Below are 25,794 nucleotides of genomic sequence, written 5' to 3'. Positions count from 1 at the left end.
AGCCTGACTGTGCCTTCTTCAGTGCCCACCAGTGGCACAGCCTCAACCGGAGCTGGTCCTCTGGCCATGAAGCTGTCATTTACTCAGGCAACATTTACAACCACCTGCTTTCCAAAAACAACCAGGCATACAACCGAGAGGATTGGATAGCATCTCTGCTGGAGACATGTTATCAGCCCTCTGCAGTCTGGTCACCTTCGGAGAGGCAGGGGGCTCGCTCCCCTCTCCAAGCTGCTTGTTAATTGTTACAGGTTTTAATTACTCATGCTTCCCCACTGGGAAAGGTCCCTGGCCACAGGAATCACGGGGCCAGGACGAGGGCCAGCATCCCCACAAAGGGCTGCCCGCTCAGCAGAGGAACTGGCCCAGCAGCTGGAGCCACCACTGCCCCACAGCTTTATTCCCCTGGTCCTATCAGCCCGATCTTGGCGTCACCAAGGTGTCTGTAACAGGAGCTGGCAAAAGTGCTCCAGGCAGGACGGCACCCAGGGCACGGCACCATTTGAAATGAGGAGGCAGCACCGCAGCGGGGTCTCAGTGGGGTAAAGTCCACTGGGAATGAGGCCAAGAGGTCAGTGCATCCCCACGGCAGAGAAAAGTCGTCTCCAGGAGCTTTGATCTCCCCATACACATCTCTGAGCACTGTTTATGCCAGAGATGCTGGTCGGTGTTTTTCCTGTTTGGATTTGTCAGAAAGCGCAGGAAATGGCCCAAGCCCCAGCGGTGCCTTTGGTTTGCGGATGGACAGGAGGGGTAAATCAGGACATGGCTGCAATCCCTTTCCTGACAGCCAGCAAGGAGGAGGAGGGGAGAGCCTTGAGCAGGGCAGGGGGACACAGGGACCTCCAAGAGCATCCCTTACCTGGCATGGAGAACTTGGAGAAGTCTGGCAGAGTGTGGGAGAAGGCAACGGCGCTCCCACCGCTGGGGCTGGACATGCCGCTGGAGAGGGGTGAGGACATCTTGCCGTTGACAGTGGCGTAGTTGGGGAGGCTGTTGGAGCGGTCCCCAGCTGACATCCGCCGCTTCTCAGGCAGCGCAGGCTGCGACGTGGGGCTGCCCTGGCGGTAGGCAGCCGAGTCTGGGGAGGAGGAGTGCGGCGTGCTCGTGCCGGGGTAGTATGCTGGGGAGACAGGGAAGGACGGCGTGGAGGGAGGCTGGTAGCCAGAGGAGCTGCTCTGCCGAGACAGCGTCAGGTGCCTTTCCTCCGGGCTGGAGTAGCCATACAGGGGGCTGCCAGGGGATGTGGCTGCTGCTGATTGGTGCCTGGACAGGCTGGGGCTCCCTGGTGGGGCCACCAGGTTGCCATGGGCCACCACAGCATGCCTGCTCAGCCCAGGGCTGCCAGGAGCACCACTCAGGTTGGGGTTGATGGCTCTTCGCCCGAAGCCAGGGCTGGGCGGTGTATTCGTAGCCACTGTCCGGTGCAGGCTGCGGGGGCTCCCTGGCAGGGTGTGCACCCCCACCACATTGACCTGTGGCTGTGGCCGAGCTTGGGGTTCTGGCTGGAGGCCAGCTCGGCCATCAGCGTAGTCAGGGCTGCTGTATGCAGAGCCCGGGACCCCTCCTTGGACCATTGCAAAGGAAGATGGAGACGAGTTTTGGTAGCTGCTGTGAGCAGAGGGCATCTGCAAGCCAACAGGTGACCGGTACAGGGGCTCAGCAGAGGCATGGGGAGGCGTAACCGTGCCATGGGGGCTGCCTTCTGATGGGTAGCTGCGGAGGGAGGCCCTGAGGAGAGACAAAGAAAAGTAGAATTCAGCTTCACCACTTGTTCCTGCTGCTGACTGGTACTGGCACCCTCCTGCATGTGGCGCACAGGGAAACTGAGGCACGGAGCCCGGCAGCTACTTGGTTGTCCAGAGGCAACCATGGGATGGGTCCTGCCAGCTGCATGAAAGCAACCAGAGGCAGCTTTAGTCCCACCATGAAACCCAGTTCCATCTCAAAGTATGACCTTCTATGGAACAGAGCCTTTTCCCAGCTCTGCTCCCAGCAAACACCTGATTTATTCTGCCCTGCCAGCCTGTGTGGGTGCAGAACACCTCGTGGGCAGGGCGGACAGGGGACAGGGACAATGGCTCCATCTCACCCTGGAGGACTCAGGCTCAGCCTAACCCAGGGCTAGGAATTAGCACAACCCATCCCTCCTCCCACTCCAGGGGACACCTTCCCAGTGAGAGGCTTCTGAGGTCCAGTAACCACCAACCAACCAGCAGTGACCCAGATTTGTGTTCTCAGGGCACTGAGGTGCACAGCTGGCCGGGATACCCAAACCCTGCACGGAGAGATGCGGGTCTTTGCAAAGGCAGTTAAAATGTGGGAGCAAGCACCATCCCTGGAGATATTCAAGAAACAGCTGGACATGGCACTTAGTGCTCTGGCGTAGTTGGCTTGGTGGTGTTCAGTCAAAGGCTGGACGCGATGATCTTGGATGTCTTTTCCAGCCTTAATGATTCTGTGATTCTAAACCTGTGCACCAGGCAGGGTTCAGCCCCAGCCCCATCAGTCCCTGGGACCTGCACCCACTGCCTTACCCATCCATGCTGTGAATAGGGCTGCTGGTGGAGACAGGGCTGGGGGCGATGAAGGAGTTGGAGAAAGTGCCATTCCTCGTGGGCACCTCTGGGCCTCCGGGCTGGGCAGCGGGCTGAGCAGTGGGCTGGGCAGCAGGCTGGGCAGCGGGCAGTGTCCCTCCCCTGCCCGTTGTGGCCGTGCGGGCCACTGACTCAACATAGCTCCTGGGCTCTGTGGCAAAGAGAAGCAGAAACAGATGAGCCTACAGCTTGCATGGGAAGAGGACCACACCCTTCTCCCTGGATCCACATTTCATGCCAGTGAAGGTGCCTGAGCTGACCTCCTCCAGCTGAACATTTCCCCCTACCTCTTCCACCACAAGTTGTGCAAAAACACATCTGGCTCATTCAGGATCCTTAAGTTGCTTCAAGAATGCTGAAGACCCCAGCCAGGGCACAGGAAACAGGGTCACCGCTTTCCCTGAGGGGACTGGAACACGGGACTACGATCCCTTTGCATGCCACAGCCCCTTCACCCTGCTCTGAGTCAGCGTCCCTCCCACCCAGGATGCCACAGGGAACACGTCCTGCTCCCTGCTCATCCACAGCCCCTAAAAATAGAGCCGGTGACTCTGCCCAGCCCGCACTGACTCACACGGGACTGATGACGATGCCCCGTGGTCCCTGCCCTCTGTGGCCCACCTCTGCCAGCCATCTCCAGCAGCAGACCAGAGGGCAACTCCAGCTATTTCCACTGCAGCATCCAACACTTTCACTCCCAGCCCAGCTTGAAACCGGAGCCCATGAGCACGACCAAGAAAAGCAATTTTCCTTTAGAGCCGCCAAGCTGTCCCGTGCCAGGAGCAGCAGTCTGGGCTGGCCATTACCAGCCATGCCAGACACCAGACCCAGTCCTCTCTCATACCTTTCCCCCTACCTCCTGTTCCACCCAGGCTGGTCCCCATCCCTATGACAGCCCCCACAGCCCCCACCAAAGGCTGCACCAGAGGAACAGGCTGCAGCTTCAGTCCCATTCCCCCAAGCCCTGCAGCCGTGTCACACCTCAGCTTGCCCTATGCAAGACCCACTGGCATCAAATGCTATGGGCTGGGCAGCCTTGCAGGTCCCTGGCTCCAGGCTGGCCATGCCCAAAGCAGCTCTGCAGTAGTAATTAGCATGACAAACATTATTATTGTTATTATTAGTCATAACAGCTGGGCTCTGGCTCAGCCTGCTGGCAAGCTGGCCTGCTCACAGTCAGCAACGCCAATGCACAGCTCCACGTTCAGAGCTGGAGCAGAGACATGCAAGGAAAAAGACTGTCATAGGTCCCACTCCTTCCCCCGCAGCATCTCTGTGCCCCATCTGTGTGTGGAGAGGGGAGGAGGAATCCCTCCCTTAGGCTGATGTCCCTGCCCAACCCCAGGAAAGATCTGGGCCAAAACCAGATGATGGACCTCTACACAGGCTGGGTACCAGCATCTAAGGCAGGACATCCTGAGTGACAGGGATGAGGCACTGCCCAGGGCAGCTGCAAGAAATTCATCGCAGCTTAGGTAATTCAATTAATTTCACAGCTACTCACTTTTCCCCTTCCCAGCTCCCCAGCCCAGACTAAAATTAGCCAGACAGTACATATGAGTCAGCCTGCAAGAGGTTAAGACCACAGGGCTGTGAAAATGCCAGCCCCTCCTGAAAAGGCAGCAGCAGGGGGCTTGGGGGCTGTGCCAGTGAGGTGTGTGGCCATGGGCACAGGTTCCAGTACTTTGATTCAATTCAGGACAAGAGAAATGAAAAGAAAAGTTAGGAAGTTTCAGGCAGGATTTTTTTAGGCTGAAAAATCTGACCTTGCCTCCTTGTGTTTTCTTGTAAGGGACTCTGGAGATGGGAAAATGGGTGGAAGAACAGAGAAGTTCTGAGTCACCAGGGAGATGGGCATTTGTTTGGGAATCCCAGATCTGAGCAGGGCTGCGCTGTGGCCAGAAATCCCCAGTGCTGCATCTGTGTCAGGCTGTTTTAAAGCCTCCTCAGAGCTGACAGCCACATCCTGAGCTCCCACACTGCCAAAGCATCTTCCAGCCCCATACACAGGCCAGCCATTCCAGCTGGGATCTGCTAGGCAGAGCACGGAGGGGCAGGGACCCTCCTAGAGTGTGTGGCTGAGTGCAGAGGGTCCCAAGCCAGCAGTGTTAAGCCAAAATATCAGTCCCTTCTCAGAACCATAGATTTAATCCCCAAAAATATCATTTTATCAGAGAGGATGAAGCAGGGCAAGAGGCTCATGGTGGCCACTCAGCCTGGGCAGTGCAGGGTCACTGGACATCCTTGCTTGGGAGTCAACCATCATGCAAGCGGACAGAGAAGCAGCACAGCTTGAGCTCCTGAGGGTTTAGTGGGAAGGAGAGGAGAGGCAATGTATGAGTCTCTGGAGGCTTAAAGCTGGACAGAAATGGTAAAGCTTGGGGGAACTTATGAGGGAAAAGCCTGATTTTATCCCAGCTTTGCTTCCTTTAATGTATCCAAAAAGCCATCATTGAAAAATCAGTTCTGAAAGCAGAACGCTTCTTTTCAAGGAAACACTTTTTCCAGTACTACACAATGTTCAGGTTTGGGTTATGTGCATTTTGAGAAACTTCCAAGGAGAAATGCTGACAGCTGCTAGGGCAAGAGGAAGCACCGCACCCACCAAGAAGAGACACCCTTTCCCCAAAACCCATCCTGAACACACAGTTCCTCATCCCAGCTCTGAGGGCCCAAAAATTCATTAAAGGAGGAAGCAAAACCACCCAACAACCGTTACATAGCAGGCAGTACTCCAAGGAATCACAGCCACTCCCAAAGCCTCTGTCTCCACACAAGATGTGCCATCCCAGAGCCCGCAGTGCCTGCACCATCAGCACAGCCACTCTTGAATTGACGTCCCAGCTCAGCCCCATCCTTGGCATCCCCAAAGTGGCACAACCCAGAGACAGGAGAGGTGGGAGGACTTTGGGCAGCTGCCTGGCTGGAGGAAGATGTGCACCAGCTGCCGGTGCTGCACCACTGCCCAGCCGGCTGAGCCGGCAACACACTGGTGGCCTCTGCGCCCGCTGACCTTTTGTGCTGCACTCTGGTTTATTTTTCACTCTGAATGACAACAGCAAAGCCAAAAGGGGAGGGCAGGAGACTAAAACTGGGGCTGCTGCTCCCAGATGCCCGCCAGGCTCTTCCAAAGCTACCAGTAAGGATGCCACTCACTGACAAAGAGCCCTCAGTCCCCACAGATGACTGCCACACAAAATACAGACGTTCAGGTCCAACTTGGACACTGAGAAATCCTATCACAACACAAGGCATGATGTGCCCCTCCTCTAAAGGGAGCAGGACAGGCAAGACTCAGGCTCCTACATTCCTGAGGGACAGCGCAAGGGAAGGCTGCTGGAACAGACACCAGGGCTTGCTCTGAGTCACAGTCCCAACAGTGAGGTTGCATGAGGAAGAGAGAGACAGAGAAAGAAAAGCCTTTCTTACCTTCTTCAGAGTCACTGCCTGCTTCCCCTTCTAGTTCTGAGGGATGGAGGGGCAGGGGAGTGATGGGAGTGGGAAGAGGAGGAAGGGAGGTGCGAGACAGAAAGAGAAATCAGAGTTAAGCAGCTCTGCCTTTCTCAGGCAGGGGCACATAGAGCACAAAGGAGCGCCCCACACCTCCTGACACTGTGCTCCAAACTGAAACCCAGCCTCAGAAACCCCCACAGTTCACATCAACATCCCAGAAATTATGTCCAAAACCCAGGAGGCTGGTTTCAGATGAGAAAGAGGGAACAGTGCAGCAGAGAGTGACCAAAGGGCTGCTCCAAGAAGCCCAGCAAGCACCAAATAAGCATCAGCTCGCCCTTAAAGGCAGAGGGAGAAAGGTCTTGCAGTGTGAGCTCAATCAGCCTGTTGCCCCCAGGCTCAGATGGATTTGGGGAGGTCACACTCAGCCCTGAGCTGGTTCAGGAAGGGGCCCTGGGTGCTGGGAAGCAGTGAGGTCTGGCTTGGCAGGCTACTTCAGGACACATCCCCAGGACGGTAGGGCCTTTGCACTCAGGGACTGCTGTCCATGATGGAAAGAGCTCTGGATATTGTTCTGGCTGACAGGCTCAGCTCCCAGAGAGCAAACTGTCTCCACCTGTCCTAGAGAGGAGAAGGAATGTAGGGGGTGGGAGAGGGAAGAATATGGGGCTGGGCAGGAAACAGGGCCACAGGGTTATCTAGCCTTCACCGCTGAAGACCTTACTGTGCTGAGCCCCCCAGGGCAGCACCAGCATCCCCCACGCTTACACAGTCCCAGAGTCCCCACAAAAGGTGACAAGGACCCCCATGGCCACCTGGCGCCAAAAGGGAGGTGGAAGTGCCTTCTCCAAACTAGGGACCCTTCCGGGGTATCCTCACAGACGCCCCCACAAAAAAATCTGCGTGCAGTCCCCGTGCCCACACTCACCTCCCACTGGATGCAGCAGGATCTCAGCCGGGTTGTGGGGTTTCAGCCCCAGTGCTGAGAGCGGGGTCTTGGCCAGGCCAGGGGGAGAACGCACTGTCGGCACAGTGGACACAAGTGGAGTGTTAGTGGAGGGGTGGGAGGTGACGCTTCAGAAAGGCTGCAGCTGCCCACAGGTTCCGATGTTCCCATAGCCCATCCCACCCACTGGCTGCAAGGGAGGGCTGCTGAGAACACAAGATGCCCTAGTATGAAGCAACACCCTGCAGAAGGATACTGATCCCCCTCTTCATTTGGGAGAGGACACAGGGCAGGAGGTGACTGGGAACAAGCACCCTGCCCTATTGCAAAGCTAGCAGGATGGAGAAAGGGGACAACTCCCACCAGGACAGGCCCGGACCCCATCTCCTTCACCATCCCCACAAAGTCCCAGCATAAAGGCATGAAGCCCCTTTCATTTCCCCTATGTGAGCAGCCATCCCAACCCAGCTCTCCCACACCTGAACTCCTTTCTGCCAATCCCCACGTCTGGCCAAGCTGGAATCCAGCTGTCCCAAAGCAGCCCATCACCCCCATAAACGGGAAAGAAGGACTGCCAAAAAAACCCTGCCCTCCAGACCAGCTCAATGGGTGGGCAAGGATGTTAACACAGAGGGGTGGCAATGTACATGTGAGGTCTGCACCCCTGTGCCCAGACAAACACACCAGGAGCAGCTGCATGTTTGTATGGCTATGGTATGGATGGTGGTAGGGTTTCACAGGGCAGGGCAGACCGCCCCACGCAGATTGCACCTCTTCTCCCCTCCTACCCACTGGGTTTGCCTCATCTCCCTGACACTGTATTTTCCCATACCAGGGGAAACCTCAGGGCATCATCTTCAGCAAGAGGGACCAAAGGGCACGAGCCTCCAGCAGTGTTCGAACATCTCTGACTGGCAGCACAGGCACAGGGCCTGTGGGGAGGCTGGGAGGCAGTGGGTGGTGGGAGCTCCAGAGGAAAGCCAGACCCTTGCCCTGAGGCCAGGTCCGCCCAGCAGCCTGGGGCTGGAGCAGCCGAGCAGCCAAGTCCCTGGGAAACTAAGATGGCAGCACCTTCCCCAGTGGGTGTCTGATTTCCTCAAATCCAGCTGACCCCAAGGCACAATGTCAGCTCACACCTCAGCTGGCTGATGAGCATCAGGATCCTCACAGGGCCAGGAATTCTCCCAGGACCATCATCCCCCAACAGAGAGGAATTGCTCCTGTATCCCCCAGGGCCACTTTGGCAAAGCCTGAAAGCTGCAGCTTCAAGCTTCCCAGGCTTCTCTGGCTGACACTGAATAAGCAGCACGGCCTTGGGGCCACAACCCCAGCCAGGCTGTTGCCATCACCTCTGCAAGTGACTCATCCCCCAAAGCCACTGACCCACTGACAAAGGAGCTGCTGCTGCCCCAGGGCCAAGCTCTCAGTCCCCAGGAACAACAGGGCCATTTCTGAGCTGCCAAGCACCCCTACGATGCTCCCACACTCGTCTCCTCCTCCCAAGAGACAGGGCTCAAACATCAGAGGAGTGCCGGGAAGGAAGAGCAACAGTACAGAAGGGAACAACCCCAAGCCCCACAGGCTGAGCTGTGGGGGGGGCAGGTGGCTTCACTGCAACCAGGACACGGCATCAGAGGGGGCTGCACTCAGCCCAAGCATCCCCAACCCTAGAGTATCCCTCAGCCTTCAGCCTACAGAAGCGTTTTAGAGGATATGGGGGGGCTGCCATCTTTTGAATGGGTTTCCCAGTTGACCGGCTGCTCCACTGCACTGCTCTGGCCTGAGTCAGGCTGTGCCGACGTGTGGCTGCTCCTCAGGGTTCATCGCTCAAGCTGGTAACACAAACCCAGTCCACACAAACCCACCGTGAGTGCGTCAGGGTTAGTCAGAACAGAGACGCTGCACCGGAGGAGCGGAGACAAGCTGCACACAAAGGGCATGCATCCCAGCCTTTTTCCCCTCCTGCCTTTGAAACTGCGAGCAAGAAGTGACATGGTGTGTGAGTCTGCCCTCCTGATCTTCACTCCCTCCTGGCTCCCTCCCACTCACCCGCCACAGCAGTCTTGCTTCTCTTCATGCCATGCCGGCAGGAAAGATGGGGAGATGCAGGACCCTGATGGGGTGAAAGCATGCCTCTCTCCTCATCCCACCTTTGGATCCCATCCAAAAACACCCCAGTGAGTGGAGGGTGGGAAAAAGCCAAGATGAGGGTGCCAAGCATGGGATGCTGAAGTAAGCGGGATACTGACAGCAGCACGGAGTGGCAGGATGTGGAGGAGAAAGGAGGATGGAGATGAGGAGTGGTTAAGATGGCGGTGGGTGTCTGGAACCTGGAGCTGTCTGACCCCTGGCAAATTTCTGGCTCGCCCAGAGCCACCCACCGAGCCCCTCTGCCTCCCAGAGCCATGGCACTTACAGCTGTTGGAGTAAGGGGTTTGTGGTGACACAGGGAAGGCTGGGGTGGGGGGAGAAATCTCACCGCCGCTGGAGGGTGGGCTGGTGGGGGAGGCACCCTCCATCTCCTCGAAGGCTTCCTTGTAGCTGTGGAGGTGAGGCTGAGGAGAGCAGAAGAAAGGGTCAATCCCATCCCTATGATGGGCACAAACCTCTAGGACACCCCAAGGAGAGGGGGCAAAGGGAAGGGTTTCACCTCCTCCCTGCTAACTACCACCACCACCACAAGAAGCATCATTGATCCCCAATGCAACAGATGCTGTGAATGCTGACCAAGCCATCCCCCTCCCTGGAGGCATTTGTCCCCAATCAGCCACCCCCCAACCCCAGCACTCCTCTACTCCAGCCCACCTCCTTGGGCCTCCCTCCAGGGTTGGCCGCGATGGTGCTGACCACCTCAGGTGAGAGGACGGTGGGGCTGCGGGGCGAGCTGGGCTCTGGTGAGCTCTTCTCATAGTGGCTGTCACTGGGGGTCCGCTTGCGGGCAGGGACAGTGCTCTCCTCCAGAGGCTTCTCCCGGGACTGCACCCCTGCAGGGCAAGCACAGGGTGGTAGAGGGGTGAGGAGCTGCCAGCTGAGATGGGGACGAGCAGGAGATGCTCCAGGTCTGACCTGAGAGGTCTCAGCTTCAGAACTCAACTGCATCAAACCCCCAGACCAGCATGGGTAGCTGGAGCAGATACACCCTACAGCAGCGACCCCAGACCAGGTAATAAAGCAAGGCAGGGTTGTGGCTAGTGGCTGAATTGCTGCACTAGCCCTCCCAAGCACCATTAGACTTCCAGGGACAACCTCCAGCAGTAGGTGTAAGGGGCAAGAGCATCCTGAGATTAGCCCAGACAGCCCAGCCCTGCAGAGCAGGGAAGTAACAGGGCCTCCTGACAGCATCATAATGGGAAAGGACCAGATCACCCAGCACAAGGACAGCTGGATTCAACTGCCTCCCTGCTCCCACAGCCAGATGTGGCTTCAACCACAGCAGTGGAAAAAGTCTGGTTTTGTGAGTGCCCAAGGCAGAGGGAGCACTGGATCAAGAAGAAAGAACCCAACAGAGGAGTGGTGCAGGGAACCCTAAAAAACCACTGCTGCTCTGTCCCCAGTGCAAAGCCGTTCTAAAAGGAGAGATCAGCGTCTCCCCTCCATCTTCCCCCAAACCTCCTTCCCAGGTCCCAGCAGTATGAGCCACCAATGTCCACAGCCTGGGGGGAAGAACAGAGTGAGCAAGTCATCACAGGAGAATGGTTTTCTTGGGCTGTGGAGATCCCCATGGGCTGGGATAAAGCCCAAGAACACAGACAAAGTTGGCACAGGGCAGGGGAGCTCGACTCTCCCAGCACCTGACAGTGCCCAAACACACTTTCCATCCCACCTCGCCTGATGAAGAGGTTAATCCGGGCTCATGGATGATGGTGCCAGGTTCAGTGCACAGCAACCCCACAGGATATCAGGGGCACAGCGCAGAGCCCCGTGGGACTCACTCCTACCCACTAGCAGAGGTGACAACACTGTCCCCTCTATTTTTCCCACAGAATCATTGAGCACTCATGCTCCCCTTGGTCAGCATATTAGGGAAGAAAAAAAGAGAAAAAGGAGAAGAAAAAAAAAAAGGAGAAAGGCCAGCATCACGCTCCAGGAAGTGCACTTTTAAAACACCAACTCCTTTCCCACGGGCTGGCGGAGGAAAACCAGCCATCAGCTGCTTCCCCTCACTCCCCGGGGCTCCGCATGGGACCCACGCCTCACACCCGCTGGCCTCCCCTCTTCACTGCTCGGCACACGCATCTGAGCTTTCCCGGCTCGGGGAAAAGGCTGGGAGCGGGGAAAGGGCTGGGAGAGCAGGAGGGAAGGAGGTGGCCTGGGTGCATTTCTAAATAATCAGCCCAGTGAATGGCAACAACAATAAAATCGCGGCTCGGGGGGAGAGGCGGCCAGGCTGTGAGGCGGGGGACGCAAGCCAACGGGGCTGGCTCCAGCCGCGGAGGCGGCCTGGAAAATTCCACTAAGAGCAGCTTTGAAACACAACTCCCAATCCCTTCTGCAGGTGCTCACCGGCACGGGAGATGGCCATTAAAAAGAAAGAAGAGGGGCACAGAGAGGGTGCCTGGGAAGCTGCCTTGCAGGCATGGGCAGTATTCCATAGGGCCACCCCATATCTTTTGTCCTGCTCTTCACTTTAAGGAACTGAAGCCTGCAGTTGTGAGCACAGGGAGAAACAAGATACTGGGAAAAAACAAAGCAAACTCTAATGTTTTCTTTTTTTTCCTTCCATTTTGTGCACTATGGGTTCTCCTGAACACTGCAGGAGCATCACCAGGAGCATCCCTTGGCCCATTCCAAAGTGAGCTGCAGGGCCCGAGCACTTCACAGAGGCAGGGACTGGCTCCTCGAGCTGTACATGCCTGTCTTGCTTTGAATTTTCCATTTGGGAAGCACTAACCATGGCAGATTGATGGAGCCTGGCTATCAGTGCACATCACACATGTGCAGCGTGGGACCCCCTGCTCCATCCCCAGGGCTTCACGTCACCTAACCACAGGGTGCTGGATCTGGCCCATTGGGACACCCAGGAGCTCAGCAAGCTCTGGCTGCTCCACTCCCCAGACACGGAAAGCGGCCGGGGCCACAGGGAGGGGAGGGAGGAGAAGGGAAAAAAGGGACTCATTGTTCAGGAGCGAAGAGTGGGAAACTTCACAGGCCGCCCGGAGCAAAGCCTGGAGGAAACCCAGGCTCTGAGCATGGCTCCCCCGACCCCCTGGGTGATTTATGGGATGGAAACTATGCTTGAAAAACAAACTCTCCTTTCCCTAGCTTGCTTTGCCCCCTCAGCAGACATACAGCCTCCCTTAGCCATGGTACTGTCACTGGACTCCCAAGGACTCCCTGGCCGAATGCAGGATGGCAGATTCCTGTTCTCAAAGGGGGAGCAGCAGCCTACACCCCACTCCTCACCCTCACACCCAACACCTGTGGCACTGTCACTCCTCTTGTTGCTCATTTAAGTACTTAACCTAGTACCAACCACTGCCCTCAGACTCAGCACAGCTCTAGGGCTGGGGAAGGGCAGGGAGCACAACAGCTGGGGTGGCAGGGAGCACAACAGGAGGGGTGGCAAACCCAGGTAATTTTGCAGCTGGGGAGCCAGGTTTTTAGGCCAAATCAGGAAGCATCTGCTTTTAGGCCATGAGATGCTAGAACTACTGCCAGGCAGGAGCCAGGTGATATCCCCATGGTGGACAGGAGAGAACAAAGACGCGTCCCAAGGCTCTTGGGATCTGCACTCAGCAAATAAAGCCAGACAGGGACACACAACACCCAGGGAAGAGAGATACAAACTCACTCCCTGCCTGCATGAGGAACAGACATTATCCTGTGCTGCTCCGCACCAGAGCCCAGCTCACCCAGTCCCAGCACAGACTACTCCCCACCTCCCACCTGATTACCCCAAATGGGCACGATAAAATACCTTACTCTGTGCTGAGGGCTCAGAGGGTTCAAACCTCTTTGGTCCTCCTGGGGAGAAACCCACAGCGTCAGTGGGGAGAGAAAGGTCACACAGAAAGCTGGTGACTCCCCAGCCCCACTCCATCTACCACCTTCTCCTTGCCCTGGGACAAGTGGGTGCACAACAAGCACCAAGCAGGCCACCAGCACACATCACCCAGGGCAGACTCACCTCCAAGGAGCAAAGTCACACTGCATAAAATGTAGTCTCAGCAGCCCACACCCTCCAGCTGCAGACCAACCCAGGGGGATCTCTAAACTGATGTAGGAGAGACCCTGCTGGGCTGACAGCTGGTTAAATCTGGGTTCTGTGGAGCTGCACCCCAGCCCTTCCTTCCCAAAGGGGTGAGGCCATGGTCAGGGCAAAGCCTGGAGGGAATTTAGGAAGGGTCCAGAACTGGCCCAGCAATGAAAACCCCAGGCTTGGATGAGATGCAAAACCGAGCGTGGGCAGGGGAGTCTATATCCAGGGCCAGGGGCTCCCCCATCACTGGAGGAGCTCAATGGGAGCTCTGACCATCACTCTGCTGAGGAAAGGGATCAATCCTGCATGGAGATGATCTCCTGAGTCTCCCTCCATCCCACATCCATGCAACACACAGATCACTCAGCATGCAGTGATAGAGGAGGAAGGAAGGATGAAAGGGAAGGAGAGAGAGAAGATGGGAAAAGGAAGGAAGGATGAGAGTGAAGGATGCAGGAGAGGGAAGAAGGATGGATGGGAAGGTTGGAGAACAAGGAAGGAGGGGAAAGGAAGGAGGTGGAATGAACAAACCAGAGAAGGACCGTTGCTGGTTCAGAGGAGGACGGGGGACTTTGGTGCTCTTGTTGAGTTCCCTGAGCTTGGCGTTGTACTCTGCCAGCATACCAGGACAGGGAGTGCAAGGAGGGTGGGAGGTCACAGAGGACAGACACAGTCCCCCCACAGAGAGAGGAAGGGGCACACAGGACAAATGCCACAAGATACAACAGGGAGAGAGAGAGAGAGAGAAAAGAAGAGAAAATATTAGCTGGGGTCCAACAGATGAGTCTGGGGTCATTTGGGGTCTCAGGGAGCTCAGCCTCTGCTTGGAGCTGCTTTTCCATCAGCCAACTTGCCTGGCTCCAGGCACCACATAAACCCACATGGGAAATCAATGGTGCCTCCTAGCCATATATAGACTTGTGCAACACTACAAATGCCCCATCACCATCCCCTCAGAGATTGCACCATGCAGGTCCCCTCCACCACAGAATGCTCAGGGCTGGGACAAGAAGGGGTGACCCCAGATGCCTTGCTAGGAGATGAGAGGGACTTAAAGGATGACAGGACCACCTCCTCCCTGTGGAGAGGTGCTGGGCATGCCAGTGCTGCCCTGTGCCATCTCTTCCCCTCCATCATCAGCGGGAAGAAGGAATGGGAGCATTTCCCCACCAAGAACAGAGGAGGTGTGAGATGCTCCTCATCTCTACGCCAGGACATGCAGGCAATTTATAGCAGCAGGGAATGTAAACAAACATGTCCATGCCCCACTGTCCCTGCTGGCCGTCCCCTCCCAATGCTGGCTTCAGGACACCTTGTTCCTGCCAGAGGTCAGGCCACCCGCCTGCGCTGTCCCCACCTCAGCACAGACAGCCCAGCTCCAGCAGAGACAGGTGGCCACAGGCTGGGCACCATTCCCCAGATGCCTCTCTCCTCCCTGAGAAGCCCAGTAGCTGCAGGGGCATGACAGTGACCCCAGCCCAGCCCTGAGGACCTGACCCCAGGGTTGGGGGAATGGATTTTTCTGGTAGACACCATCAAAAATCCATTTCCCACACACTGCAAATACTCTTCCTCCTCTCCTTAGAGCTGTCCTCTTTTGCAGCCCATTTTAATACTTCATATGGGGCGGCAGGGGAGGGCAGGCATGTGCTGCTTATAATATTAAGTCCAGACATACAGCATAGTTTGGGCATCCGTGTCTCCTTAGGTTTGTTTAAATTCTTTGCAGAAGCCCCACAACCCTTTGTGAATCTGATCTGGATCACTGAGGTCAGGTTCAGACGGATGCAAACTTCCTCCAACGACTCTATGACCCTCCTCATTTCCATTCCTGCCACGGGCACCCCTCCTGCCCCCCACCCTGTGACTCAGTCCCCACTCCCGGGAGGTTGATGCTGTTGGATTTTTCCAGCCAAGCCTTTTCCCCCTCTCTCTAATGCCGGGCAAGTTTCTGGACTGAGCACAGAGTTGGAAGGGACGGAGCTGCCAAGCCCCAGCATCACGAGCTGGCCCACAGCCCCAAACCTTTCCCAACAGTTGCTCCACAATTGAACAACTGCAACCAAAGCAGTGGGGAAGGAGGGCACCAAGCTGCCACAGTGCCATGGCACCTTCTTCCAGGGCGGCTGGGACACTCTTGTGTCCCCTAAGCCCCTGAGCTAGAGCTGCAGGAAGGCAGGGCATTGGTGGATGCAGCTTCCCCTCCACAGCAGAGTTAATGCCTTCATCCAGCCACAGCACTGACACTCGGCAGTGCACCCAGCCAAGCACCAAACCCCTCTGGCAGGGAAATGTCTTCCGAGCCCCTGAGCACTGCCCCATGGCTAGGTCCAGATTCAAACCGCCCTGAGCAAAGCTGCACAGAATTACAGCTTACAGGCAACAGCCTAGTCCCCACTCCAGCAGCATCACAGCTGCCCAGGGAGGAGGTCCAAGCACTGAACTCAGCAATCCAGGGGGGAAAGCAGAGACTGAAATCAGGGATGAGAGCAGCTACATCAAACACAAGGCAAGTTCTCTGCTGGGACCCTACACCAGATCACGCTCTGGGCAGGGAGAGCACCATGCCCAAGTGGGGTACAGGCAGGATAACCTCAGCCAGAGATGAAAATATTTTCTCAAACTCTGCATATTCTCCCCAAAAGAAAGAAATCCCCCCAGTGACTGGCCCTGCCACCAGGGATGGACCAGCCCTGTTACCCCAATGGGGTGAGGATGGGGGAGATCTGACGCTCTCAGCCACCCCTTCCCACCTCTGGGCAATGCTGCTGCAGACAGCAAGCTGCAAAGGAGGATCTCAGCAAAGAAGAGCAGCCCAGGCTGCTCCCCTGCCCTGCACATCTCCATGGCAGGTGGCTCAGTCCCAAGCCCAGATCCAGCACGAACAAGGAGTCTCTGCATCACTTATCCCCAGCTCCACCATGTATGCCACCCCCACATGCTCCAGCACCTCGGGACATGCGATCCTCCCCATCCCCCCAAGGAATCAAAGAATCCTACCTGCCACCCTGTGGGCCACCAGGCCCTCCAGATTCAAGGGCTCTTCTGCCGACCTCGACAGGTCTTCATAGCTCTCCGGTCCCTTGAGGGGCGTCTGGTTTTGTGCTGGGACAGTGGGGGAAGGTGGGGAGGAGGTGAGTTGCTGCTGAGACCCCAGAGGGCTGTAGCACGAGGTGCTGAGTGAGACAGTGCCCATCTGTGTTCCACCTGGGGCATGGCTGTAGCTCCTGGGCTCCGGCAGCGGTGCCAGCTGGTAGCTGTAGGGCGAATAGGTTTCCCGATACTCATGCACCCCATAGTCCAGCTCTCCGGGAGAATAGGCTTTGGCCCCGGGCTCGGAGACCACGGGGCTCACAGACGTGCCAAAGGACCTCGGCTGGGCCACCTGCGGAGCTGGCCGGGAGTAGAGACCAGCAATGGGCTGGGTCGAAAGGGAGGAAGGCAGGGATCCGGCTGGCTTGTCCTGACGGGATGTGGCAGGCACACTCTGCGACTTGTGGACAGCAGGTGCGAGGTCCAGCATAAGGACATCCAGTGCTTCGATGGACTGCTCAATCTCCCGGCGAGAGGGCGCCCGGGGGAATTCAGGCATGCTGTGGCTGTGAGGGGGCACCGTCTGCAGCGGGCTGGGCTGGGGGCTGCAGCTAGAGATGCTGGGGCTGTGGCTCTCCATGCCGCCCTCCTGCAGCCGGGAAGGTGGCCGGCTTCCTCCTTGCTGTTGCCAGGAATTCAAGCCCCTCTGCACAGCCTCCCGGCTGCTGGTGCTGCGAGCCGGGGCCTGGGGCAGCGCCGGGTTCACATCGTACTTGGCAGTGTCCACTGCCGGGAAGGACCGGGAGCGGTAGGTTCCAGGGTGGTCGTAGGCATACAGGTAGGGCTGGGAGCTGGGCAGTGGCTGAGGCTGGAGCCACCCCGGGGCATGGGAGCCTGGCAGGCGCTGTGGGTAGCCAGCCAGGTGCTCCTGAGTGGATGCCGAGGGCCGCAAGGAAGGCAGCGTGTCATGGAGGTGGTGGCCCATCAGGGTGTTCTGGTTGTTGTAGGGGTAGCCACCATTGGAGAGCGGCTCAGCATCGTACAGCCCCTCCTTCAGCAGCTTCTCAGCCCCATTGCAGCTCGAGGGGCCATTGGGCAGCGACGACAGGCTGCCCACCCGGGGTGCTTCCTGGTAGCCGGTCTCACTGGCAGTGGTTGTGCCATCCAAGGAGGAGAGCGTGCCCAGGCTGCCCACGCTGTGCCCGTCCTGGTTGGGCAGCTCATCATCCAAGATATCCGTCTCCCGCTCGGCCACCAGTGCCGCGGCATTCCCATTGACGTGCACCTGAGCCGGCACCACGTGGCGGCCCGGCATGGCGGGCAGGCGTGCCGGCACAGGGCCGGGCACGTGGTTGTGCATGGGCGGCGCACTCTCCAAGCCAAAGCCAACAAGGAGACGATCCAGCTCCTGCTTCTCCTCAGGGCTCAACACCGCCTGGCCACTGGGTGCCCCGGTCACCCCCGGCTCATCAGTCCGGTCGGTCTTGGTGGAGGCGGTGGAATTGCCCGAGTCGCTGCTCACTGAGAGTGTGTGCTCGACGTGGTTGGGTGCTGCCGAGAGCGGGAGTCGGGCAGCGTTGACGGCACCGGTGCTGCCGTGAAGGGAGTCTTTCTTCTTCACTTTAGCGTAGAGGCTCCCATCCAGGGGCCCTTGCGTGTGCCCAACTTCTGCAAGGGGAGAAACGAACACGAGACCCCAGATCAATTGCTGGCTCTCTGCACGGAGCTAATGGGTCCCATTAGCTGGTGATTTCGATTTCTTCCGTGTGCCAGAACACTTAACGACCAGCATCGATGTCTCCTCGGCACCCTCCACACTCCCACCGGCGCCACCATGCAGAGACATTGGAGCCAGATCCTCCCCATCCCCATGCCCCCACAGCCCCCCGATTTGCACGCAAGCACTGCCTGCTCCCCTGGGATCCACCAAATATCCCCTGCCCTACTTCCAGGCATCATTCCTGGCAATTCTTCTTCATGGTTGGCAAGGGCCGGGGCTACCCACACAGTCAGCCATTGCTGCTCCGCAGGGCTCATCCAGCCCCAAAGGGCCACGTGGCACCAGGGAGGCAAACAGGGAGGGTGAAGGAGATGCACCACAGGCCGTAGGAGGACAGGTGGAGGCAGTCAAGATGTGGCCTTGCAGCTCTTTGTGTCTCCAGCTGGATGGATGTACTCATCCCATGGGTGAAGGACAGATGAACCACAGACCCACCTTCCCTCTCCCTGCCCACTCTCTTCCCAGATGATGCATGGATCCAGCCAGACAGACATCCTTGACTTTTTCTTCCCTGGCTATAGACAGGCTCCCATCCTTTCTGTTCTTTCCCTTCCCTCTCTCAGGCCAGGTCAGTCTGCCCCAGAGCTTCCGCACCAGCAGTGCCACTGCCCAACCCTGAACATGCAGCACCTCCTCCCCAGGAAGGTCCCGGCACCATGATTCAAGTCCAGTGCAGGCAGTTGGCTCTGCTCCGCAGCCCCAAAAGGCTGGGGGGTAGCCAGGGCATGGGAGCATCACCACCAGTAATCCTGCACTCCAGTTCTGAGCCCCCAGCTCCCATCACATCCGTCAGCACCGACACCACAACCAGCTGCACACTTTAAACCTTTCCAAGTGGAGCAGACAGATTTTGGGGATAGAGAGGGACCTCGACCACTGACAGCAATGGGAATCATTCCCAAGCTGCATCCCCCTCTGCCAGAGCAAGCGCAGCACCGACTAGGCTGCAAACTCTTGTTTTTCCAGCTCCCTGACGAGGTTTCCTGGAAGGTCCCGCAAGCAGTGTTAAACACTTTCTTTTGGAGGAAAAAATGACTCTTCCCTGGCAGGGGGCCAGGCGGCTGACTCAGGGACGGAAGACGGCCCTAACACGATAGTGTGAAATCAGAGCGGTCCTATCTGCAAGCAAAACACTTCCGAGCCGGGACAGCTTAACCAGTCCCACGCCGCCGCACCCGCATTCCAGCAGCTCCCACGCCAACAACCCCCTCACCATACAGCAGAGGGGGGCAATAACACCGAGCCCAAGTCCTACCAAGGCATGGCCCTCTCCTTGTCGCTGATTTTCCACTCCTGAACCCCCACTGGCAGTATCCCAAGGAGGCAGTTGAGCCCCCAAAGCCTCCCGTTGGCTTGAAGATGTCTCAAGACCACGCAGCAAGGTCCTCTCTGGGCACTCAGTACGGGAAAGGATGAGAATTTCTCCCAGAGACTCAGAGCTTCTTCATCCAGCCAGTAAAGCCAGAAGCCAGTAGCATTTAACTCCACAACACCTCCCTTACTAGGGAAAAGGGGAAGAGAGAGAGGAAAACCCTTTCCATGGAGGGAAAAAGAAAAAAGCAGCATATCCAAGGGCAGTGTCAATGCTGGACAGGCTGAGACATTGCTTGGAGACGGGAGGAAAGGCACAGCCCTCCTGTCTGATGGCAGCAATGGGTGCTGGCTGGTCTCGGGAAACAGGGCAAAAGCCAGGATGGGGGCTGGGATAAAAAGGGCAAAGGAAAGGAAAGCAAAAGGGAATAAATAAATATAAATGTAAGCACATGGTGCCTAGGGAGAAAATAAACGGGAAAGGCTTTAATTACTCTTTGGGCTGGGTACTGGCCCACGGCTGGGAGAAATGTCTCCAAGAGAGGTCAGGATGGGACACAATGCAGTTCACAGCAGAGCCAGAAAGCTCCGAGTGTTATGTCCCACCTTCCCCAAAACCTCTGGCTAGGAGGGGACATAGGGGGGCTGGTGACTGCCCCTCAAGAGCAGTACCAGGGTAGTAAGCAAGAGCCTGTGACAGCTCAGCCATCAGCCAAGCCCTCGTCCTATGGCTGCTCTGACCCACACCTGATTGCTCATCCTGTCCTCAGCCCCATGGACCTCCTGGGCTCTGATGCCATGGGACAAATCCTGCTATTCACTGCCACTCTGAAGCCTCCTCCACTAACCCTGGGCCACACTATCACTCATATGACTATCTATTGCTTGTCACCTGAGAAGATAAAATAAAATAAAACTTTAAAAAATAAAATAAAATAAAATAAAATAAAATAAAATAAAATAAAATAAAAACTAAGGGATAATGGGACAGAACGCCTTAGCCAAACCAGCCACCCTCAAAGCAGCAGGCTCTCAGGACCCCATTTGCAGAGTGTCTGCAGCTCCCAGCAAGGTCAGATTCCATCCCTGAAGGTCAGAGCAGCTCCAGCCTGGCAGACTGTGCCATCCCATCGTGGGCTGGGTTTGCCGTGGGCTCAGCCCCGGACGCAGCTCTGTTCTGGCTCTATCTGCTCCAGCTGTATGGAGGCAGCTGCAAGAAGCTCTGAGCCGGGTCCCAGCCCTGTTGACAGGCTCACTGCCCCAGAGGAGAAATGCTCTGCCCTCTCCCTCCCCAGCACCCTGTGGCTACACCCAGTAAAAAAACTGGTCCAGGAAAGTGTGACAACGCTTGAGGGGGTCAGCTTGCATCCCCAAAATCCCAGGCATCTGCCTCACACGCAGTGGGGTGCAGCACACAGCATCATGCACCAGCATAAATCCTGTCCACAGCTATGCACCAGTGCAGAAGATAAGGCTGAGGCATCACCGTGTCTCCCCCCGTCCCGCACCCAGGAACATCCCACCTGCTGCCTCCACTTCCCATCACCCAGAGCCCTGGCCCCAATGCATCTCTGCGTTCCTGCAGGGAAGACCCTGGGATCCCGGGACCCTTTGCAGGATCTGGGGTGTGAGCTGAATCTCACAGGGAAGAGTTCAGCCTCCTCATCGCTGGTTTCATCCTGTAACCAGATATGATGGCACGGAGCAACCCCATCCCCTGAGCTGTGGGTCACCACAGCCATGAATTCCCCACCCAGCCCCCAGACCAAAGAAAAGCAAAGTCAGGACTTACCAAAAGGGATGGGAATGAAAAGATCCCAGGCCAAGGGACGGAGCAGGAAGCAAAATCCCTTTCCTTCACCCCTTCCAGCACCAGAGCCTTCCAGGGGCACCTGGTGTGGCGGCAGCTCGAACGGCGTCCGCAGCCAGCTCCGTGTGTCCGTCCAGGACAGGAGCCGACGGCCTGGAGCTGGCTTGGGTTGGCGTTTGTCCCTTTGGCTTTGCTTTCCCTCTCGCGGAGGGAGCTACTCCCTTCCCAGCGCCGTGTCCCGCGGGGCCGCGAGAGGGGCACCCGGCCGGCGGCGGGGCGCCGGAAGGGGTGGGATACGGGGAACCCCAGGACACGGGGAGCTGGAGGGGAGGATGGAAGAGCCGAAGGTGGCGGAGATGGGATGGAGGCGAGGAGGTGCGGCCGTGCTCCCCTCCGCTCCAGACCACACAGGGACCACAGGGAGGAGCGGGAGGGGAAGGGGAGCGGCGCGGGGAAGGCGGCGGGGCCGCCCAAGCTCCAGCCCCAGCCCGAGTTAACCTCAGTGAGGTGCGGAGAGGGTGGGAGCCATGGAGGGAGGACAGCCAGCCAGCCAGCTTCCAGCTATGAATATTAACTACTTCCTCCACAGGCAGGGCTCCGCCGCGTTAACTGTTTCCTAGGCAGGACAGACAGCCGGACAGCTGGACAGCCTGCCCGCCTCGCACCGTGCACTGAGCATCACCCCGCTGGGTGACCCCCTCATTTAAGACACCTAGCCCTGCCCGGCTCCTGTGTGCATGCGTCACACCTGTCCCCAAAGAGCAGCGACACATTCAGGGTGGGGATGTACTTCCAAGCCACACATGATGCTGAAATCCAGACGGGTCTGCAAATTCAAATATCTTGCTGGAGACTTGGGTTTCCATCTGAAATAACTACACAGCTAAAGAGGGGTGGAAACCAGCCATGGACAAACCACCGACCCTGCCAACCCATTTTCACAATCCCCTTGCCTGCCCTGCCAGCACCACGGGCACAGCGTGGACACGCCAGTACTGTTTTTTGGGATGCACACACGGCCCTGCTCTGTGACAGGAGTTACGGCACGATCCCATTCAGTCCAGAGCTGTCTGAGACTGAACTGCTCCACTCCAAGCAAAATCCATGCTAGGATGGCACTGACGATTTGCTGGTCCAGGTGACAGCAAGCCCACCCCACGTCCAGGCCCCCGCCTGAACCCATGCTCAGGACTCCACACCTCAACGGATCCAACATCCTCGGCAAAACGTGAGGCTCTTCCACTCTAATCCCCCAAACTGCACGTTTCCCACACCCCCATGGATGACGGCAGGGGATGAGAGCAGTGTTTCCAGCCGGCCCCCTGACTCACAGCCCTGTTTGCTCCCAGATAATACCACATGCCAAGCCAGCGTCCTTCCAAAACCTCCAAAGTTTGCTTGCTTCTCTGCCTTACTTTTTGTCCCGGCCGTGTTGGCTGCGGGAGAGCAGAGACAGAGCTCCCCACTCCTGCCAGGGGACAGCCCCAGCCCTAAGCACAGGAACTGCTACAAGTTTTGACTTTAAGGACAGTTTAAAGGGGGAAGAGAAGGGGCTGAGCTTCCACCAGCTGGGCTCTCTCTCCCTGCATCCCAGCCCTGCCTGGTTCCTGGTCCCAGTGGGAACAAACCCCATCACCACCCCACATGACAACCCCAAATACCAGGTCAGAGGACAGATCCTGCCCTGGGAATAGCCACACTCCAGCTGAAATGTCTCGCCAAGCCCACAGATGCTCCAGCATTTCTCCAATGAGGAATAACCAGAAGCAAAGGGGACACTCCCTGTGAATTCCCATCCAGCCCACACAGATCCCCAATCCCCTCCAAAATGCCCACCTCAGCTCACCCTTACCTTGCAGGAGATGGAGCAGAGAGCAGCAGAGAGGGGCAGAATAAGGAATGGGAAGTGGATTCCTTCAGCTTTAGTCAGCTGGTGAGGGCAAGAGGAGAGCCAGTGGCCCCCCTCCTCATCAAGCCTGGCCTAGGGACAGATCCAGCCGCAGGGGGAGAGCAGCAGCCTGCCAGCAGCTCCGGCAATGGATTTAACAGCTCTGGCCTGGCCCATTTGGCTCTCCATCTCTGCACAGCCTGGCCTACCCTCCTGGGCAGCCTCAGCCCCTCCTGATAAGTGGGACAGGATTTGACCCCACTAGGAAAGGTGTGCCCCATGAGATGCCACTCCTGGGGGACAAACAGATGACAGCAACCCCATGGAGGGGCTTTCTCCTCCATGGAAAAGGGTAGGATCAGCATCCAGCTCCACTTGTGGGGTTCCAGCACCCCCTGACCTTTGCCACACGCAGTTCAGGCTCTGCTGTGACCTCCCCTCACTGGAAGGGTGGGATGCTCCTCCCAGTCCCCACCCCGGCCAGCCCTGCCCTGTGAGTGGGGATGAGCTGCAGGGGAGCCCTATGCCAGAACCATGACTCAGGCGGGGATTTAGGAACTCTCTCGCAGATGTTGGATTTGGCCAGGCCCTGGTCACTCTCTTCCAGGCCCGGTAAAAAGATGGGGGAGGCAGGACCAGCCCAGGGTGGGTCCAAGGACCAGTGGTTACAGGGAACTGCTGGGCTGGGGACACATGCCCAGCCCTTTCACATTTTCTCACACCACCCTGGGATGGCAGAGCAATCACACATGCAGACCTCGAGGACAACCCCTCCACTGACTCCATGTCAGCCCCAGCACCCTGTTCTCCATCAGCAGTGGTTTTCTCAGCAAAACCAAACCAGGCCATTAACGATCTCCTCCCAGAGTTACCCACCAGCATCTGCAGTACCCCAAACATTTCTCTGCAGCTATCCTCCAACCTGCTGCACACCCAGCAATGCCACATCCAGCTTCTAGCCTCCTCCTGCCTCCCCGGAGCCAGCTTGGCACCCCAAGGAGAGCTACCACAGTGCTGGCAACCGCAAAAACAGCCAGAAGAAGAAGCATGCCATCACCTCCCTTCGGCCTTCAAACACCCTCAGCCAACCAATGGCCATGGGGACTGCAGCAGGAACCTCTCATGCAGCCACCACTGACCCCAAAGCCCTTTCGAGGAAGAGGAAGGAGCGCCCGCAGAGCCACTTGCCTTCCCCAGGCTGTGCGGACATGGATGAGGGGCAGAAGGACAGGCTGTGGGGGAATCCCAGCATACCCCACTCTCCCTAAGGACCATGGAGCAGCCCAAACACAGTGGGCAGCAGAGACCTTGCTGAGCAAAGAAAGAGGGCGAGTTCACTGATGGGGCCAGCATGTCCCATGGAAGTGGCTCACAGAGAGCTTGTTGAATCCAGCTGTGTCCCCTCAGCCAGAGAGGAAGATGTGGGGGTACAGATCCCCCTCTCATGCCTCCTGCTCTGGAAGAGCTTAGCCAACTGATGACCCCACTGCAAATGAGTTTCCCCTTCTCCAAGTCCCCACAGATAAGCACAGCAGAGGCGAGGGGAACACCAGGACAGGCACCATCCCCAGCCACCCACCTGCCTCTCCAGCTTTGGGGTCTCACAGGACCATCCCACCCTGCCAGGCACCCCCCAGCCCTTATGGGTGCTCCATGCTGAGACAAAGCTGCTGGAGAAAGGGCATCCACTGCCACTGAGAGCGGCTGTGGCCAGCAGAGAGGCGGCATGGGGAAACCCACCGTTTGGCAGGCGATCCCGATCCCGTTGGCCCAGGCTGCAGCGACAGTCTGTGGGGAGCCTTCACCGAATGGCAGGACTGGCAGTGGCAGGGACAAGGAGCAGCGGCTGATCCCAGCTCAGCGTGGGTCCCGGTGCCAACCTCACCCCCCTCCACCCCCGAACGCCGCTTGCTCACGCCTGGTGGTGCCAAAAATGTGGCGTGCAATTCCCTGACCAAATAAGGCAAGAACAACCATAAACAGGGACCCCCCCTGCACAGCCGGACACCAGAGCCCCCATCCTGGCTCGGGACAGGCTGGAAAAAAGGGGAAAGTGACAACAGAGAGGGAAGAAGATGGGAGCCCCTTGAGCCCTCACCGACTCCCACCACCACTGCTCAAAGTAGCCCATGGGACAGCTGGGGAAAGACCCCTTACAGATGGGCTTCTTGCAGCTACTTGTGCTGGCAGGGGTCAGAGGGCAGCCTTCTGCCTGTGGCTTCAACCTTCCACAGTCCCGGCTCATCTCCAAACTGGGGCAATGTTTAAAAATTCAAGGTGCCCTCACTCCCTATTGCCACCCTCCCAGCACAGAGGACAGCCAAGTCGGCGCATGGAGGCACCTCCACAGCCCTGACGTCTGCTAAGACCCCCCAAGGGGGAATGGAAAGGAGCCCTGGGGCACTTCTGCAGCCCCAATATTCACCAAGACCCCCATGAGAGGACAGAGATGAATCCAGGGGTACCCCTGCAGCCCTGTGAGGGGCTAGGGGTGCAGAAACTTTGGCCCAGGGTTCAGAGGGGAACACATGCAATGAGGCACTCAGGTCTCTGCAGGCAGGAGGGGGCTGCCAGGCAGTCTTGCCAGCTTGAGGCTGGACCCACAGCTCCCCAGCTCCTACCACATAGCTGAGCCTGCACATCACGAGTTGCCTGTTTACTGCCCTGTGCCAAGGCAAGTGCCCGTGCCAGCTCCACAGAGCCGTCCCAGGTCCGGTTCCATGTGACCACCATAGCAGAGACACTCTGGCCCGCCCCAGGCACCCAGAGCCCCCACC

The 25,794-nt window shown here is 57.7% G+C and overlaps 1 protein-coding gene across 11 annotated transcripts in view; it reads right to left on the bottom strand.

Annotated features, from left to right (window-relative positions):
- Positions 1-25,794, bottom strand: part of TNS1 (tensin 1) — a 66,301-nt gene that overhangs the window by 9,217 nt on the left and 31,290 nt on the right. For 5 of the 11 annotated variants that reach the window (XM_032115394.1, XM_032115392.1, XM_032115388.1 and 2 more), the window contains 8 exons: positions 16,196-17,896; positions 13,727-13,807; positions 9,802-9,980; positions 9,413-9,551; positions 6,979-7,071; positions 6,027-6,062; positions 2,538-2,748; positions 863-1,731 (listed from right to left, as the gene is read on the bottom strand). In XM_032115394.1, the coding sequence (XP_031971285.1) occupies positions 863-1,731; positions 2,538-2,748; positions 6,027-6,062; positions 6,979-7,071; positions 9,413-9,551; positions 9,802-9,980; positions 13,727-13,807; positions 16,196-17,896 (3,309 nt within the window). The remainder of the gene's footprint in view (positions 1-862; positions 1,732-2,537; positions 2,749-6,026; positions 6,063-6,978; positions 7,072-9,412; positions 9,552-9,801; positions 9,981-13,726; positions 13,808-16,195; positions 17,897-25,794) is intronic. The other 6 variants (XM_032115389.1, XM_032115387.1, XM_032115391.1 and 3 more) reach the window with 6 other exon arrangements.

The sequence above is a fragment of the Corvus moneduloides genome, chromosome 7 (genome assembly GCF_009650955.1).
Source record: "Corvus moneduloides isolate bCorMon1 chromosome 7, bCorMon1.pri, whole genome shotgun sequence".
Lineage (NCBI taxonomy): Eukaryota > Metazoa > Chordata > Aves > Passeriformes > Corvidae > Corvus > Corvus moneduloides.
The sequence above is the reverse complement of the archived record's forward strand: the minus strand, read 5'-3'. Positions and strand labels throughout refer to the sequence as shown.